The sequence below is a fragment of the Choristoneura fumiferana genome, chromosome 20, assembly GCF_025370935.1.
Source record: "Choristoneura fumiferana chromosome 20, NRCan_CFum_1, whole genome shotgun sequence".
NCBI lineage: Eukaryota > Metazoa > Arthropoda > Insecta > Lepidoptera > Tortricidae > Choristoneura > Choristoneura fumiferana.
This window is the reverse complement of record NC_133491.1, coordinates 9,775,933-9,794,983: the sequence shown is the minus strand read 5'-3', so window position 1 is coordinate 9,794,983 and position 19,051 is coordinate 9,775,933. Positions and strand designations below refer to the sequence as shown.

At 35.9% G+C, this 19,051-nt stretch overlaps 1 protein-coding gene across 1 annotated transcript in view; it reads left to right on the top strand.

The window, feature by feature from the left end:
* LOC141439294 (uncharacterized) overlaps positions 1 to 19,051 on the top strand; it is a 190,223-nt gene that overhangs the window by 157,194 nt on the left and 13,978 nt on the right. Inside the window, exons 7-9 of the mRNA XM_074103552.1 lie at positions 5,808 to 5,992; positions 11,224 to 11,330; positions 16,762 to 16,915. Of these exons, the coding sequence (XP_073959653.1) occupies positions 5,808 to 5,992; positions 11,224 to 11,330; positions 16,762 to 16,915 (446 nt within the window). The remainder of the gene's footprint in view (positions 1 to 5,807; positions 5,993 to 11,223; positions 11,331 to 16,761; positions 16,916 to 19,051) is intronic.

Sequence of the window (19,051 nt, the reverse complement as noted above, 5' to 3'; positions counted from 1 at the left end):
AATGATCATAATGGAACATGTTAACTTTACATCTCGATCCCAATACATTACTCTCCGAGAAGCTATCAACGCATCATAAAGCACTTTAATACGAGTAATATTAGTTTTATCACTAAAAGTATAAACGTGTTGGTTTAAGATATTAACTTAACAGCCAAGTTCCAAGTCAGAACACAGTCAGAGTTAACTTTAAAGCCAAATTTAGAATGCAACGAACTTTGTAAAATCTTGCCGATTCTTTAAACTTTGAACCAACTAACGTTCGTACTGCTGTTTTTGATTGATCGGTACAGAAATTTACGCAATTTCAAGCTAGTTTTATTGCATTGTAAATGGCTACCAATAGGTAGGTTAATTGGTGAATAAAGTTAAGTACGTATAATTCAATTTAATGAGGCATTAAGTTAGAGATTATACTTACCCCACACTAAGTAATTTATATTTTTTGCTCATAAAATGTTACTTTAGTCTCTGCATATCGGGACTAAAGCTCCTTTTTATTCTCTGGGGATTAAAGTTTTTTTTTATTTACGTTGGAAACCACTAAACAGCCAACAGTTTGTGAATGGAGGATTTTTAGGGCGTAGAAATATCCTCAAAATGACAACTGTGCAAAAATATTAAAAAAACACGATCTAATTTCGTGAAACACAATTTAGTAATGATTACGAATATTAATCTATACAATTATATTAAGGATTAATTCATATTAAGCATAGTCCAATTAGTTTTTAAATAGTTTTCAATTTTGAAACTGTCTGCTAAATATGCAGGCATTTAAAGCGTCACTTCATAAGCAATAAAGGAAAAGAAATAACCGCGCAACCAATTTTTTTTCGCTATTTGAATTTTGAACAGATGGCAGTCGAGCGTACATTTTTAAAAAGTAATATTGTAATTTTGAACAGAACATTGTTTTTTTTCCTCGCATTCAAAGTGAAAAATAGTGTTTAACGCGAGACTAAACAATTATAATGCCATTCGTACATCTCGTGTCATTATGGCTTGTTTTAGTCCCTTGTTGAACAATCTACTATTTACGTTTCGCAATACCTTACGTATTGGAAATAGCCATAAGATATATCAATGATGTTTAAAGCTGCGTTGAGATGTACTAAGGTGCGTAGCGAGGAAAGTGTTTGTCATGAACCAATAGAAACGTTTCATTTACTCATCCTCGCACAGTGGAAACAGCTCAGCGGAGCGAGGATAGCAAAATGAAGCGTTTCCATTGGTTCCTGACAGACACATTCCTCGCAACGCATCCTCGCACATCTCTGGTGGAACCATAGCCTTAAAGTAGGTACAATAATAACAGCTTAATAAAGTTCACCTTACTGTTTTGTGTAATTGTACCCACAGGAAAAAACTTATTAAAAACTAGAGCTTAAAAGATATCGTTCAAGGCCGCGTGAATCCGGATCGTTCGGTGAGCGGCCGAACTGTGAACTATTGTGTCGGGGGCTAGGGCTGCCATTCATAAAAACATTTAACGAAATTCTTAAATTTCTTTACCAAAACATAGTTTGGAAAGCGACACGGAATTTCGAGATAAAAGGAATAATGTTTTGAGACCTCTACTTTATTGAATCAGGCGTTACTGTGCGGAGGTTCATACAATGAACTAAATTTTGTTGCATAGTCGTAGCTATCATGGCCGCGGGTGAGCAAAGTAGGTAATTGTTTTTTCACCTCAGCACCTCAAACAGACAGGTTTTGCTATGAGAAATCAGTGAGCAAAATCGCATTTTGCTCACTCCGTGAGACAAAGTAACGTTTTAATTATTTTTTTTAAATGCTGAGTACAGTGTTGGGTCTACTCACTGAATTCCAAATATTTGAACTTTACTTTTATCTGTCATTTCACTTGAACACGAAAAAAGCGAGAGATAGGATCAAATGTGTCGATTACGATCTTAAATTAAATTTTTGATATTAAAAATATATCGATAGATACCTAATAAATTACATGACAACGAAATATTTCCAAAATGTAAATTTTCCCGATCTTTTAATAAAGTATGCAACCTCGTTGCACGAAAGCCGCGTCTCTTGTTTTTTTTTATAAAATAATTCCGTATACAGCCTCTACAGTTGGAATAAATATTTGTTAAATTGAATGAATTTTTAACAAATCTATTTATGTTTATGTAATAGAAATCTTAATAAAATTCATATTTAAAGGGAAATCTTAATAAAATTCATATAGGTTTAATAACATTTATAATAAATTATACGTTTATTGGTCAACCTTTTTAATGACCCCCAAGATGAGGCTTTTTGCAGTATTAAAAAATAAGTGTGACATGTAGCACCAAGAAGGTCTAAGTTCAAATTACAATGCATGTTATGAGTATGAGATTTGTATTGTATCTCCTGGGCACTTTTTTATGGTTTTAAATGTGATTATTTTATTTGTTTCTTAATAATCGGATTATATTTAAAAAAAATGTGTTTGTTTTATAAACAGGTAGGTATATGGGGTTTTACTCTTATGTTACATTTAAATGATGTTCTCGCTGCTGAGGTGAAAAATTGTATGTGTCACACGAGACCAAAGTTTTTTTGCATCTCGTGTATTTGAATCCCTTGCTGCTCTCAGGATTCTAACCTAGAATCACTCGCTGACTCGTCTTGTTCTGCACAAATAACTATTAGTTCATTTTAAAACCTTTTTTTAACGGAGGATTACAAAAGCGACGTTCTTTTTCTCTCGATACTTTAAAATTCTGTAAGACTTCTCCAGAAAAATAGTTTAAATTTGAGTAAATTATTCGAATGTCTTACTTCTCTAAAAATGTAATAAATGGCAGCCCTGAGATAGTCTGGTGTAGACTTCTTGTCTCAAGTCCGCTTAAAGCCAAGACAGAATGTCATAGAACCACGCCCTCGGGCCTTTTTAACAGCGTGGGTTAGAGTTCAACGGCGGTGCGATTAGAAGAATTGAATGTTAAGTGTCATTCGATTCTGTTTAAAGTAAAGTAATTATGCCTTCAACTACTACCAACTTTCTATGACCTATAAACAGGCAAACTTGATTATATAAATGAAATCACTTTGATTTTATTGCTTCAAAGATCAATTCCTTTTTTTGTAATTTCTTTTTTTTTATTTGATTTTATTGCTTCAAAGATCAATTCCTTGTTTTCCTTTTGTTTGTGCAACGCAAACACGATGAGATCCCATTGCATGAAGACTACGAAAAAGGAATTGATCTTTGAAGCAATAACCTGAACGTAAACTTGTTTTAAACTATGACAGGTCAGTGTGAAGCTACCTTTAAGTTAAGAATCTTCGAACCTTCGAACTTTCCGACTTAGTTTGCAGGATTGGTAATACAACATTACGTTATAGTTTACTTCTATTACACTTACGTCTGTCTGACTGAACATAAATATTGTATGCTCGAAATGAGGGAAGCTGTTGATACTTCGTACCACATGTTGACTCTATAAACATCTCATAGTTTATGTAATAAATATTTCTATTTCCAAGAATTGCTCGTTTAAAGATATTAGATAAATAGACGATCTACCAATAGGATGAACGATTTATGTTGCTTTTAACGCGCGGACTCTGTTATTTATAGAAACGATCACTTCGCACTTGTTTCTGTAGAGCTACGGGCATCTAGTTAACGTCTTAACTAAATTTGAATAAGCCACTTTAGAATGAACGAATTCATTACAGTCATATTGCTCGTCATTATATACGAACTTGAACACTTCGATGGCCTATATCAATTCGAGGTCATTGAAAACAAAATGGATCCGGTTCATTGCAAATGATATCATACGGATTAAAGTTTTTGCACCATCTTATTTGTCTGTAATGAACGTGGGATGTGTAGTGTATGGCTGTCATATTACGCCCTGTAGAAGGGACTACTTGTATTTGTTGGGTACTTGTTTGTCTCTATATTATGCTAAAATAGTGTTTTTGGAATGGCACACAGAATATTTAATAAAATACCAACAACTGCTATTAAGTTAGAAAGCATAAACGAATTTAAACAGGCTTTGAGAAATTATTTAGTATCAAAAGCTTACTATTCAATTCAAGAGTATTTAAATGACACTCATAAATAATTTAGATTAGAATATAGATAGTTACTGTTATGAATGCAAGTGATACACACAACTTTAATAGTAGATTATTGTCGTGGCTGGATAGGCAATTGGAGTATGAGTATTAAACGGACGAGCTTGCGAGTCCGTTTAATAATACGAAGCCAGCAATTGCTATTCCAGCCGAGACTATATAAAGCTTTTCTCAAAAATGGTGAATAATTCTTAAATAGAATAAACTTTTTCTCAAAATATATTATAAAATTAAATTATATTCCAATATTTTACTTATGCTTTCCCGCCTTTTTTCATTAAAAATAAACTGCAGGTGTATTTTTCCACCGAAAACACCACAAGCTATTTCAGACCCAATAGAAAAAGTCCGGAGTTCCAACAAAATATCTGATACCGACCATTAGACTTGGCTGTATACGACTTGTGCCAACATTTCCATGGCCTTTTTAACTTAAAAAAAAAATGTGACTGATTGCAGGCGCGCTAATTCATTATTGTCGAGCTAGCGCGCCTACAATCTTTTTAACTTTTTAATTTTTCGCTGACCATAAACTATGCACTTCACCTTCTGATATGTAAAGAATAATGTCAACTTTTACGGACATTTTTGAGAAAAAGATTTTGCATGTCTTTCTGACAAAACATGTCGCACCATAAATTGTATGTAAACCATCTTCTTTGTACCATGTTTGAGCAAATAAATGACTAATAACTAATTGCTATAAAGCAAAAGAACTAGACTAGAGGAATTTTCATGTCTGTGGGTAATTTTTTAATGGGCAAAAAAGGTTAAATTGGGTGATATTTTCACTTATCGCAGAGCCGAAGGCCCAAAGTAAAAATCAGAGTCTTGTTCACTGTCCCAGTAATAGCGTACTTTGATTTTATGTTATTCTTACTAACATTATAACTGCGACAGTATCTCTGTTTGCCGCTGAACACATTTATATCAAATTTGATACTCAGATAATTTGAGAACCTTGTTCTTCTGTTTCTGATGCTTAAGCAAGGTCACAAAGTATTCCTTCTTTGTTTATTTATATTCTTACGGCTCGGAAAAATCGTGTACTTTAGTGTCACAACCGAATACACTGACGAACAAAAATAAAAGGTCGGTTACTAAAATCGCAGTCTATGCTCAGAGAGCACTATCTGTCATCTTGCGTATGAATGTTATAGTTAGCTTATTTATATGTTGTTATGGTATCTATCTACCATCTATCTGTTTAGATTTGTTGTGTATGTGTATTGTATGTGTTAGTTTTATGTATTCTTGATACTGCTCTAATCTACTGTAAATTGCACCACGTGCTAAAATGTATTCCTTATTTCTGTCCATTGTAAAGGTTGCCTGGAAAAGATCGCTCTGAAGCCATAAGGCCGCCTATTGCTTACCTTAAAATATTTTTTATGTATATACTTGTGTTTTCTGTACTGCTTACTGTGTTGGTGTGCAATAAAGAGTTATTGTATTGTATCGCAACAGGTCCTAAGCTATTACAGATATTTTTTTGATTAAAAAAGTACCTACATTGAAGATAATTTAACTACTCATGAAACTTATTCTTATGAATAAAACAATTTACCAAACTCATTTTCCTCGAAGAAGCTTTCACAGCGGGTTTTAAAGTTATCTTGATTTCTGTAACCGACACTTCATTTTTGCTCGTCAGTGTATTTCCAGAACCCATACCATCTCTTGTCAACAGTTCTGTTCTTTTTTAGGTGGTGCTAGTGAGAGGTCACTACGTGTCGTACCTGCCACTGTGCAGCCGCAACGAGCCGGTGTTCCTGGCGGTGTGCACGCCGCTGGCCATGCCCGAGACGCGCGAGTGCGTCGTCCACGGCGCCACCAACGTCTTCACCACCGTGCATGGCATGGACATGAAGATACTGCATATAGACACCAAGTAAGTTGAAGACCCGCTGTATACAGTGCAACCGCTGCCATGCCGAGACTTGTAAGTACGTGGTGCACGGCACCACCAAACGTCTTCATCACTGTACGTAGCATGGATATGAAAATGCTGCATATAGACACCAAATAAGTTAAAGACCTGCTGCATATGGCGCAAATAATGTCGTTCATATTTTAAGGCGATTACTTCGTCTCTCCTGTGAATTTATTTGTCCATCCATAGGAGAGACCACATCAGGGTACTCACTCAATGTTTACTTACACTATCTGAAAAGGCTAGGAAAAAGCTATGATCTTCTATTTCCACTCGAAGATCCGTTGTTTCGTCTTAGATTCTCTATACTGGTTCAAGGTTCCGCAAACAATAAACAAAGGTTATTGATGCGTAAGTCAGTGCTACTGTCCATCAAAAGGCAGGCAGATATATGACAACATATCTATTGAGTCCGCTTCATATTCATGAGTCGCGTCACCGCGCCTGCGCTCAATGGCATGAAATAATACCAGTTGGAATGATATGCAATGGCAAACAGCGGTCAGGCTTTGTCAACAGTTGCGCGCAAGGGTGGTGGCATAAATTGTAGGAGCATTGAAATTTCAGAGCCGCCTTAACATGAACAGAGGTGAATCAGCTCATGGTTTCTGCTTGAGAGTAGAAATATAACACTCTTTATTAACAAAGAGAGCATAATTGATTTTTTTTTCGTTTCGGAGTGCTTACCACTTTTGAAATAATTGAATGCTTTTTAATTTTCTTAGTAAAATGGGGACGTTTTAAATACGGATACTGATAATGAAAAAATACACACATTGAATTCTGTAGTTTAAACTATAAAAATGAATACTTATTTTGGCAGACCAATAAGATTTCTTTCATAGTACAATCTGCTAAGCTGTGGATAACTGTCGATAACCAACCACCATCAGAAAATCACACTCCCTACCGAGTGCGTTTAGGGAAGGCTTGAACTTTTGAAGACGATCTGGTTTACATTATATTATCTCTTTAAATTTCTGTGTTCTTTTGTTTTCTATGTCTACTCGTATGTAATTTGCACACTATTTTTTATACTATATATTTTAAAGCAATGTATTATGCATTGTTTCCGTCTTAACTCATCCTTGATCGGTCCCTAACTATATACTCCTGTCATCTACACATAGGATGACTGGAAGAGATTCCGTATAGGGTTAAGTTCGCCTTACTGTACGTATATCAATATTTGGTAATTGTTTCTTTCTTTACTTTTGTACAGTCAACTGTAAAAATATGAACTTAACCGGCCGTAGTAACATATTTTTGCACTTGATTGTACAATAAGCTACATACATACATACTACCAAAAATTATCATTTAATCAAATGTCACCATAGAAGAATCAAAATAGCTAGCAAAAAAGACATTGAAAACTTTATTAAAATACAACCTACCTACGAAGTGTCGTCACCTCCCGCTTTGTTTATGAAATGTAAACATTAAGCATGTCACCTGCTCGGAAGTGTCACTTTGCATACAATGACAGAGTTACAAGCTACCGTGAAACTGTATGAGCGCATACGCAGCTACATGACAAGCGTTTTGTTTGCTTTGAAAAACGGGTTACTTCAAGATCGTGAGTTGGTTTAATGTCGAGCAAATTTATTTTTGTCACAAGCCCTTGCAAAAGAAGGAAGTAGAGTTATTCCGAGATTAATTAATTCCGGTACAGAAAATAACAATTCATTTTATCTCTGTATCCGAGTTCATTCTCTAAAACCATTAAACTTGCAAATCATTGTAAAATATCAAAAAATTTAATCTCACCATTGATGATCAGACAACTTTGTTCTAGCGTATTTTTCATTTTCCGTGACCCAAATTCTATTAAACTCGCAACTTTGTGTACCTATTCGCATGATATTTCCTGGAGAAAGGCAAAATATCGTCCAAATCGTACGTAACCCACTAGTCACGTTGAACCTTTCAATTACCACTTTAAAACTGTATTTATTACCTTATCTAGCAAGCGTACCAACATGACGGCATTCAATTAAAATGCGGCCATTAACGAGCGTGTCATCTTATATTAAGGATTAATTTCGTATCAGACTAACTAGACCAAGCTCTGAAAAAGAAATGCGGCTTTTCAGTCATATCTCTACCTCGCATTTTTAGCTCTAATGACATTTCTTTTCCTCCGTATTAATAGTTCTGTGATATTTAGATTGTAGGTATATTTCAATGCCTATGCTACTCGTCAGTAGATGCAAACCATAACGAGGCGTGCGTCATAAAACCATAAACTACCATTGAGCCGTCTCCTTTGGACATTATGTTGATTCCCACAGCTACCTCATTATAAGCATAATCTGACGTTAGTTATTGCCTTTGCTTGACTGATGTAATTGATACAAATGTATTCACATTTTGCCTTTTAAAGAGCCGATTAGTTGAGTAGAAAACGCCCCGACCGCCTTTTATGCCCAGGCGCCTACGAGTCGCGGGCTACCCGCCCTTAATTAAAATTTTATTAACCTAACATTAGATAACTAGGTAGATATCAATAGTGTACAGTACTTTTATTGTAGCATGGTGCGGGTGACAGCTGTCAATATCACAAGACTAGAGAGTCAAAGTGTCGAAACTTGAGTCGATAAAACTAATAATTTTAAATCTTAATCATAATTAATGTCCTCAGTAATCCAGTTATTACGCAAATTTTGGTGAGACTATTAGTGAAATTCTAGGTTGGAATATTATTTGCCACCTAAGTAAGGCTAAACGGAGTCTGCAAGAATATTCGTTACTTACCAATTAATAAGTACCGATATAACTCAAAATCCATTAAGTCCCATCACTAAACGACTCTGGTGTTACGTTACATGTATAGTATATTAGGTACGTTTCTTCACTTAATCGTGCTTTGAATCAAAGTTATTGATTATAAAAATCTGATAGCTTAAATTTATTTCGTATAACATAGTTCTTTATGTTCAAATATTTTACGCCAGTCATATTCAGGCTACAAGTGAAATATACTAAATAACTGAAATATATATTAAGAAGAGATCTTTCTGCACAGATAAAAGCCCGTTCCCACTTGTCGGGTGTCGGATCCGTTTCGTGTAAAATCGTGTCGGGCAAGTCTGAATAGCTTCATATAAAATGTTCTGCCAATCCGACAAGTGGAATCCAGCTCTAAGGCGTTAGGCTTGTCTTGTGATTTTTTTCCTTGTAGGTACTTATATCTTTTGTATATACCTACCTGATGATTCTGTATTGTGTGTCAACCTGTCTATTATTGCAGCGACTCAAGACGTACTTAAGCTGTTTTTCAAATTATTGCACTTGAGACGCCAAAGGTTACATACAATAATTTAATCGCACATCTCAAATTACTTTGTTTTTCCTCTTGTAATACTTATGTATGTATATTTTGCTGTATAAAAACAGTATTTATTACATTGGCGCCCGTGATCTTTTCTATTTATTTGTAATCATATAAAAACACAATGATTGTGACTCACACGTGTCAATAAGCCTTATTATATTCGCTATTATGCTTAACGAGTGTTCCTTTCAATTCACATTTGTTACGTTTTTGATACAATCTCATGGTTTTTAGTATACTTGCTAGTTTTTATCGATAGCTTTGATTCTTTTGTGCTGCTTGTCACCGTAGAGATGTAATTTGGTAAAAATGTTTTACAATTTATGTCTAAACTTTTTACAGTTATTTCCAGTCTTAAGATGGTCAACGATTGTCGTCTAACTTCTTCCAAATACGAAATATTGTCATTGTCATATTCAGTAATATGAGACACCATTTAACTTCCAGTTTTCGCAGCACTTTAAAGAGTTTTGAGCAGTCAATGTCTTCTATGATTAGGTATATCCCAGACTGACGCAATGTATTATAAGCTATTTGCGTTTGTCTCAACTACTATCAATGGTGCTTGAACTGAAGTATATTCTTACAAAAGAGGTCAGGGATAGCAAAGTTTTTATTGTTGGTTTGAAATTTCGAAAGAGAATTTGCTTCTTATATTGCAAAGCACAGACTGTACATAAAAGACATATACAAAAAATTACGCGTTTGAATATTTCCAAATGCGAGTGAAACACGAACAACGACGCATTGCCGAGACTAAAATACGAGTAAAGATCAACATTAAAACCAACTATCAATGAGATACACATTTGAAGTAGACAGGTATAGCTTATATATATTCGTTTAGCTTTTGATCATCATCTAAAACTATTGTTTAAGAAACAAAACACCCTGGTTTAGTGGAAACTTTAGACTTTATAACTCCACATACTTATCTAACTGTTTACACATCAATGACAGATGATCTATTCTGAATGTGATAAAAAATCAACAACTTTGTTTTATTTCTAAGATCTTCCATTGATTAAGATACTTCCTCGATCAGATATTTATTTTAGCCTTCGTTTTTTCTACCATCTGCCCAGGTGACGATAGCTCTAATATAACAGATATCATGTGAGACAGTTCTTATTTTAACCGAAGTAATTAAAGTGAACTTGACATAACAGAACAAATATCGACGGGGTCAACACATCGATCAATCACTTGGACCTTGCGCTGTTCTCACAATAAGTTGGATTTCAATTGATGTTTGCATAATAAGTTATGATTTAATTTTACTTCGAATTGTGATCCTCTTTGAGAGTTGATTATTTTATTTGATGAAGGCTCCTGAGCAATTAATTTTCAATGCAACTTGTAATTTAACAAAGCCACTTAAATTTTTCATTAAGATTTGTTATTTTCACATTTTAATCATAACAATTAGTTTAGTTAAAGCCAGGTAGTTCGGCTTGAATAAATGCCGAAATATCCTTCCCTAACATAAGCGGCAATTACACTAAGTCGTTCGCCGCATGCTGCATGCGGGGACCGCAAAAGTGTTAAAAACACGGTAGTATAAGACGCCTAAGTAGTTTGACGACGTTCGTTAGGTGAACAACTCAGTGTAATCGCGGCTATATGGGCAAAATTTATTTTATAAGTCCATTATTTGAATGACGTTTAATGTACAGTCACCGGCCACAGCGGAGCGGGGTAAAAATATCTGACACGTCCTACCTGTACCTGCCCTAAAAATAGAGTCATATCATCTGATGCACGCAGCACGTTTGGTTGTGTCAGACATTGGTGCTTGTGATTGTACAGTACATATTTTGAATAGCAAGTACATAATAATTTTTTTTACCAGTAGCGAGTGGCATCTGGGCTGGGAGAGGAGTTCCTTGCACGGCGTGAGTTGGTACCATCTGCTGCATCCAGATTGCTGCAAGGAGGCACAAAGCAAACATAGATTAAGTAAGTATATTTAATAAACTAAAACTAAAAAAAAACATACCTGTGGCGAAACGTCAGATATTTCATGGTAAAGTCGAAGCAAAATCGCTTGTACATCTTTTACAAATCCTGAACGTCCTGTTGTCCTAACTATTTTGCAAATATTGGGCAAGCCGGTGGGAATCGGTTTCTATAGACGCTTCGCCACTGCTGTGAATAGACTTCCAGGACAGCCACGCCTGCATGACAAATATAATTGGATAGTTTCTTGGGTAAAAAAAAAATCCTATTTAGATTATCAGAAGACGTTGGACATCTATTTTGCTTTGTACTTAAATTAAACAAAAAATGATGAGGATAATAGCCAGTTAAAATTCCATGTGACGTCCTGCTCGTCATTAATTTTCATTCAATTTTAACAAAATTAATAAAAATATTAATGTAATTTGTGTATTTGATTCGAATCAATATAAAGAGAAAAAAAAAGAAAAGAGAATTGGAAATGTTACATGAATGAGCTAAAGACAAGGATGCGAGGTTCCCATCTGGATAAATCACGTTAGTCTATATCGAAGTTGATTGCTCAAAAACTGGTTCAAATCTGAAAAAGTGAAAAACTAATGCATAGCGACATTGGTCCTAGAGGAATATTTACAATAACACTTCTACACTCCTCTTTGTGTTAGTTCTGTGCAACCGACTTCACAACAGAATTACTTGCTTATTTTACCTTGCAATAACGCAAAGAGAAAACACAAGCGATATAATATCTTAATACCAATCTCATGATCATTATCGATAACCTACGACAACGTAGAGCGTTTATAATAAACGGTATCCACAAGTTGAGGCCTCACACGCTCCAGTGAAAGCGAGATGGCTCGCGCGTGACAATCGTGTGTGAACGCTTAACTTACACTACGTGAGAGATTAAATCGAATAAATCGACAGCTCGAACCAACTGTCACATTATAAGCAAATAAAATTCGACCTCAACTAGGGTTGCTAGATAAGAAATTGAAAAAGGGCAGACAGGATTAAAAAAAGGGGGAGTTTCCTGTAGAAAAGGAAGACATTTATTAAATGAGTTTTTTTATTCTTTGAAAGTACTTGGTTTTTTTAAAGAAATAATCATAAAACCCTTCTTATGACTTTCGTTTTTTTTGTATGTGTGCATAAAAATGTCTTTTTGTGTATCTATTTTTTTGTATGATTTTAATTTTATAGCGCATTGGTGTTTTACCTGTAATGCTGTAATTTTTTATTTACAAATAAATAAATAAGTGACATATTTTTGAAGTATTACCTACCATTGATTAAATTTATTTGACGGATAAATGTAATGCCGTCTCTGTTTGTTTCGTTCGAATAAACGGAGACGGCGTCACATTTATCCGTCAGTTAAAATTAATCAATGTTTGGTAAAACAGCCCCTTAGTCTGTTGCTCTCTCTCGACAAGGCACATATTTTCAGCAAGCTTAGGAAAATAAGGACTTACAGTAAGAACGGGATAATAAACTTTAACGAGGACATATCCTTCTCTTCTACCATCTGGCAACCCTATCCCTAACCCATGCACTATACTGTACCTGTTAATGACGTGATCGCGGAACGGTTGCGCAGGATTCGTGACTCGCCGCTTGACGGAAAGCTCGCAGCTGGGAGCAAATGCAAAATTGGAACACTTTCTTATGTTTTGAACGTGAAGATGTGCTTCCGAGGTCAAACGCTGGAGGGGGAGGTCACGCTTCCTTGGCAGTTATTTATTTTGTAGTCTTCGGCTAAAACATGCAGGACCGACTTAAGATTTGTTAAGTCGACATCCATCATCGCAGGCTATATACGTTCCTATGCTGGGCACAGGCTTCCTCTCAGAATGAGAGGACTTGAGCCGTAGTTCCCACTCAGGCCCAGTTCGGATTGTCACTCAAACTAATCACCATATGTCTCGAGTTATCTACAATTCTAAAGTGACACTTGACATTTAATTTATTTAACAAAATTAACCCCATTAAACTCGGCTCGTAGGTGCTCCTGTCAAATACTAAAACTAACGATTAGTTATTTCAACGACTATCCATATCATTACACCATTAGCCGTACCGCGTAGGTTGGTCTCAGAAACAGCAAATCTAATACACTTTAACAATATGTACGAGCAAAATAAGTGCCCGAAGATAAACAAGCTGGCAGTTAGACCCGACCACAATCAAAGCAGTCGTCAATCTCTTCTTGGCTCTAAAACCAACAGTCGAGATTGCACAAATAACCGTCTGGCATTAACCCTCATTATTCTCCGACAAACGTACTAACACACATGCACGCTCCTTGAATCTACTTGCTTCTACACAAGGTTCTTTATCGTGGGAGTGTTGGAGAAATACAGTTGTTAAAAACTTAATGTGGTTGGCAATCGATGCATCGGAGCTCGAGTCATCATTCGAATGATTCGATAATCGAGAACGACAAGGACGGGTCCGTGTGCGGTGACCTTTGTAAATGATATGCCGTGAAGTACTATTGTTCATTTCTATTGAACCATGTTTTATTAATGATAATATTATAATAAAAAGATTGATATGATTACAAAATGGTCCCGTATTAATCATTATATTTTGAGATGGTTAGTTAAGAGATTATTATGCACCTGTTCCCATAAAAGAACTGCTTTGTGGATGACACGACACATCTAATGCTCTATTCTAAATTTCAAAGTTAGCTAGATTAATTTTTGATTATCATATTTTTTTTAGCCATCGTCTATGTCACACAGCTAGGCATGGCCTCTCTCTCTCGGGTTTCCATCTCCCCCTGTCGGCAGCTAAGTCTTGCTAGTCCCTTCTGAAGTCGCCACCTCCGTCTGGCTACTCTCGGTCTGCTTTTCATACACAACAACAAAATCTACACTCACGCTAATACATATTGTCAAACGTGATATAAATTAGGAAGGTTTTAAATTTAAATGTCTTTGAATTGACAAAATTAAAAAACGTACGTATAAGGTATTTTTGTCTTTGCATTAAACGCACTGCTTCAAACTATCTACTCAACTTATGAACGAGACATTGCACGAAAAAATATATACATTTGTGTCGCCCTTTTACGTTCATCTTACATACACACACTACACTACACAGCATTGAGAGAGACTGAATTTAGTTTCTTTACCTCCTACCAAAAACCTATTCAAACTAGATCAGCGTTTGCAATATAAGTAACATACATAGGCCACCTACATAAAGTCCGCAAAGCCAATCAATAAATCATCATTAGTGCAGTAAACTGTTATCGATGTCCTGCCATGCAATTAGATTGTGTTTAATTAATTACATATTACGCACATTATTTAAATGATTTGTTGAGTAGCTAAATATTACGCAAAATGTCTAGGTGCTCCATTTCTGGTTCATTAGTCAAAACATATTTTAAGTAGATTTCTATATACTATTGCAGATGTACTATCTACATACCAAATTTCATCCAAAACCATCCATCCGTTTTAGCGTGAAAGAGTTACAAACACACACTTTTGCATTTATTATTTAATATATGTAAAAAATTTAAAGACGTAAAGGTAAATCAGATATAACAGAAATTGTCACATTTATAATGAAAGGAATACCTAAAAATTAAACATTAATACCAATACTTTCTTGTTAGACGTTAAAGTTCGATTTACCTACTGGTCATGATGAGACTGATAAAGACATAGTGTTTTTTTTTCCTTAAAACGTAAAAATAGACACTAAATTCTTAGCACAGCTTATTTAAAGCCCAGTGTTATTAAAAATAATACCTACATAGCTGCCTACAACGTATTTCATACAACTCTTTTTAAGAAACTAAGCATACAGGATCTCAAAGGAAACGATTAAACGAGCGCCAAATAACAATCACTAGACCTTCATCAGCCAAGGAATTACTTGACAGCTAGGAATAATTGACCTGAGCGAAGAGGCGTTCGGTCGCCGGGTGAAAAGCCTTTTGATGGATAACCCTCTGTATTCTGTAAGTGAGTTTTCGGAAATAATCTTTTCTTGACATTATTTGAATATTTGTTAATATGTTTTAAGTAAATTTATTTTGTTATGACGATCCCTATTTGAGATGCCATTTATTTATAGTTTTTTTTTTTTACTTTTCATTGACATAATTAATAATTTGATTTCTAGACAACTCCCCCTTGAGGACGAATTTAATTTATTTTGAAATTGTATTTTATTGATTGTTTCTTATATTTGCTTATTTTTACAAGTTTGGACGATCTCGGCATAAATTCTTATATAATTTGACTTAATGTATTTATATAATGTAATTGTTATGTTGAGTGAATAAATAAACTAAACTAAATTAAACAGCGACAGAAGATTATTAGAACCTTAATTATTAGGTTGATTATGAAGTTAAGTTTAAGCCAAAGAGTTTAGTTAGAGTAGAGTTGTTAGAGCTATAGGTAAAAAACTTAAGAAGATCACTAATACTCACGAGTACTATTTGATTCCACCATTTTTCTACGCGTCATAACCATACTCGTAGTTCAAATCACAATAAAAACTCCCAATCAAAACAAACTAAACTCAAATCTTATCGGCTAATTTGATCAACAAACAAACCGAACCTTTTACGACGCCGATGGATGAATCGGACGCCGTATAAGGTCATGCGCTTACGCACCATCATCGACCAGGCCATTCCGGGATCATGTAAATTACTATCATAACATTGTCACTGTTTACTGAGCCTCTAGACACATCAACGCCTTTTTATACCACCCAACACTGGACTATCGACTCCTTAGCAATACTACATAACATTCAATATTCACTGGGATTCGTGTGGCGGATATTTTCATTTGGTACGCGCCACAAATGTGTCTAGTTAGACGCCACATTATTTAGCTATCGCTTGATAATCTGTTCATTAACAATAGTCTAATTTCGATTCGTTCGATTAGCACAATTCACACAGTTGGCTTTGGATTTGTTAAATGATTAAGTGTTCTATTGATTTGCACTGAATGCTCTGTGGATTTGGTTTAGGATTGCGAAAGTTTTATCATATTTTGAATGTGTTAAATACAGTACATAATGACCTGGTACAGGACGCAGGATGCGATGAACGCGGGTGATGCAGGACCGGTCATTGGTCATCTAGCAATAGACGTCTTTTGGTTGATGATGATGACTATCTTGCCTATCCGCTGCAGCGTTGCGTAGGACGTCCATCAACGAGATCGATGGATGACCCGGTTAAACCCGCGGGTTAATGGTGGATGCAAGTCGCTTCCAACCGAAGCAACTGGAGTTGTATGGGGGAGGACTATATCCAACAGTGGACGTCCTACTTACTGCTGAAATGATGATGATGATAATGATGATAATATTGATGATGGTGATGATGTGGATGATGATGAAGATGGTGATGAAATGTGACCATCTATTTGTCCCTCAGTAACCCAGTCAGAGCAAGAGCGCTCTTGCATCGCGCTCCTGAGGCTACAGCGGCGGTCGGGACAGTTCCTGTGGGTCCACGCTGTCCTCCAACTCAAGGACAACCTGGACAACTCGCAGCGGCCTGTCATCGTGTGCACTAACCAAGTTTTGAGGTAACCACATATTTGTAATATCTAGGAACTGTCCTAAGAACGCTTTGATTGAAGCGGAGCGGAGACGTGCGGAATCGACAAATCACTTCTGTTGAAATCCACGACATATCATCACATTATGACAATCGGATAGTCGAGTGGTTAGAGAACCCCGACTACAAAGCGTGAAATTCTAGTTTGGGCAGATATATCTGGATAATGATTCCTACAATCGATTTCAGGTAGATAGGATTTTTTTTTATGAAAGCTGGGAATATTTTTACCCGTCAACGGCAAAGCCAAAAGGTAGCAAACTATAATATAAATATATGTTTGTAAGTATTGTATGTCTACCGGAGCGCGTAAACTATTCGTCCGATTGGGTATTTACTTCAAAATAGAGTTATGTTAAATAGCGACATTTAACAACGGTATTTTTATTTTGAATGAAAATTACATCGTTCAAATTGCAAAGATCCGTACCGAATCATACTCATTCTACGTAAAGAACGTAGCTTTGATGGTAATGCAGTTTAAAATCATCAGCTAATAGCCGCCCAGCTTCAAAGTGAAATATTTCCTATGACGCTCACATCGCCATTATAGCGCACATTCATAAGTTAAGTATAGCCCATGGCCGGCTATGGCAGGTTAAGTCTTACTCGGCCTAATAAGAACCGCTCTAACTTATGACCGTTGAATTATCTGACCCCTTGCAAACATTCAAGTTAATCGTCCTTCTCTTGAGAGAACTTAATGCCCATTAATATATCGAAACAACCGCCAATCGAGCGGCGATCAAGGGTGAAATCACTTCATCATGACCGCCCCGCGCCTGCGCAATTACGTGAACAAACGTCAAATGTGGAGTTTTATACGACATACTAATCTTGGCTGGGGTCACATGCGCGCATTATACGGGCATAGATCAAATAAATTGCGATCTAATTGACTCGGAAAATCAAAATGTCCACGTATTGAACAGTTTTTTGTATGCGAAATCTGTCATTTGATTGCGATCGCGAGCGTCAGAAACGTTAGACAATACGGTCTCAGGTTGCATACTAGATCGTGTTTAAAACTTAGGGCTGTTAAAGACGGACTGCATTCCAACTGCAACATGACTGCAACTAACGTTTACCGATACGTTAAAATCGCGGCTAGTGCGCAGTTTCTGTGCAATCCCGCCGACTCCAATGAAACTGTAAAGCAAAATGTAAGGGCAATCGGCAGCAGTTACATTGCAGTTAGAGTGCAGTCTGTCTGTAACAGCACATAGCGGATTGTATTTTTTGTTTGTTTGTAAAGTAATATTCAAATAGATTTGTCAGTAGTATATGCAGAATATGCAGATCATATTGATCGGTATCATTCCTGATTACCACGAGCTTTGCGGTGAAGGAAAACATCGTGAGGAAACCTGCACATACCTGCGAAGCAATTCAATGGTGTGTGTGAAGTTCCCAATCCGCACTGGCCCGCGTGGGAACTATGGCCCAAGCCCTCTCATTCTGAGGGGAGGCCTGTGCCCTGCAGTGGGACGTATATAGGCTGGGATGATGATGATGATGATTCCTGATTGAGCAAAAAACTTTAAAGAAAATTGTTATATAAAATGTATGTCAATCAATTGGCAGTGTCAAAACCCTATTCTAGTACAATGAAACGTCAATGTAAATGTGTGCGAAGTGCTCTATGTTTGTGAACATATCTTACATCATACTTTCAGTTTAAACATCTGATTTCGTAATAGCACTGAAGTATTATTTTGCTTGATATAATTTATCATTATCACCAACAGAGTCGTTGTTTCCTTTAACAGATAACAGCCTAAGGGCGACAATACAAAGGCGTTTCCTATTATGATAAAGTGGTCCCAAAATGATTCGAAAGTAACATTACCTAAAACCACACTAAGTTCAACCGTACGTTCTATGCCTAATAAAATCAATGCAACGTTACTGACACGAATAATGTATCCATTTAAATTGGCTGTCTTAAATCTCGTGAAATGTGAGCCAGTACAATAATTATATTCCGATCGACAAATCGTATCGAATCGCGGAATTGCTTTTCATTTAAATCAATGTCTCTAATATTTGTAATGCGAGCTCGTTACTAGAATTAATTCTCGCTAGAGATGTAGTTTCATCGAAT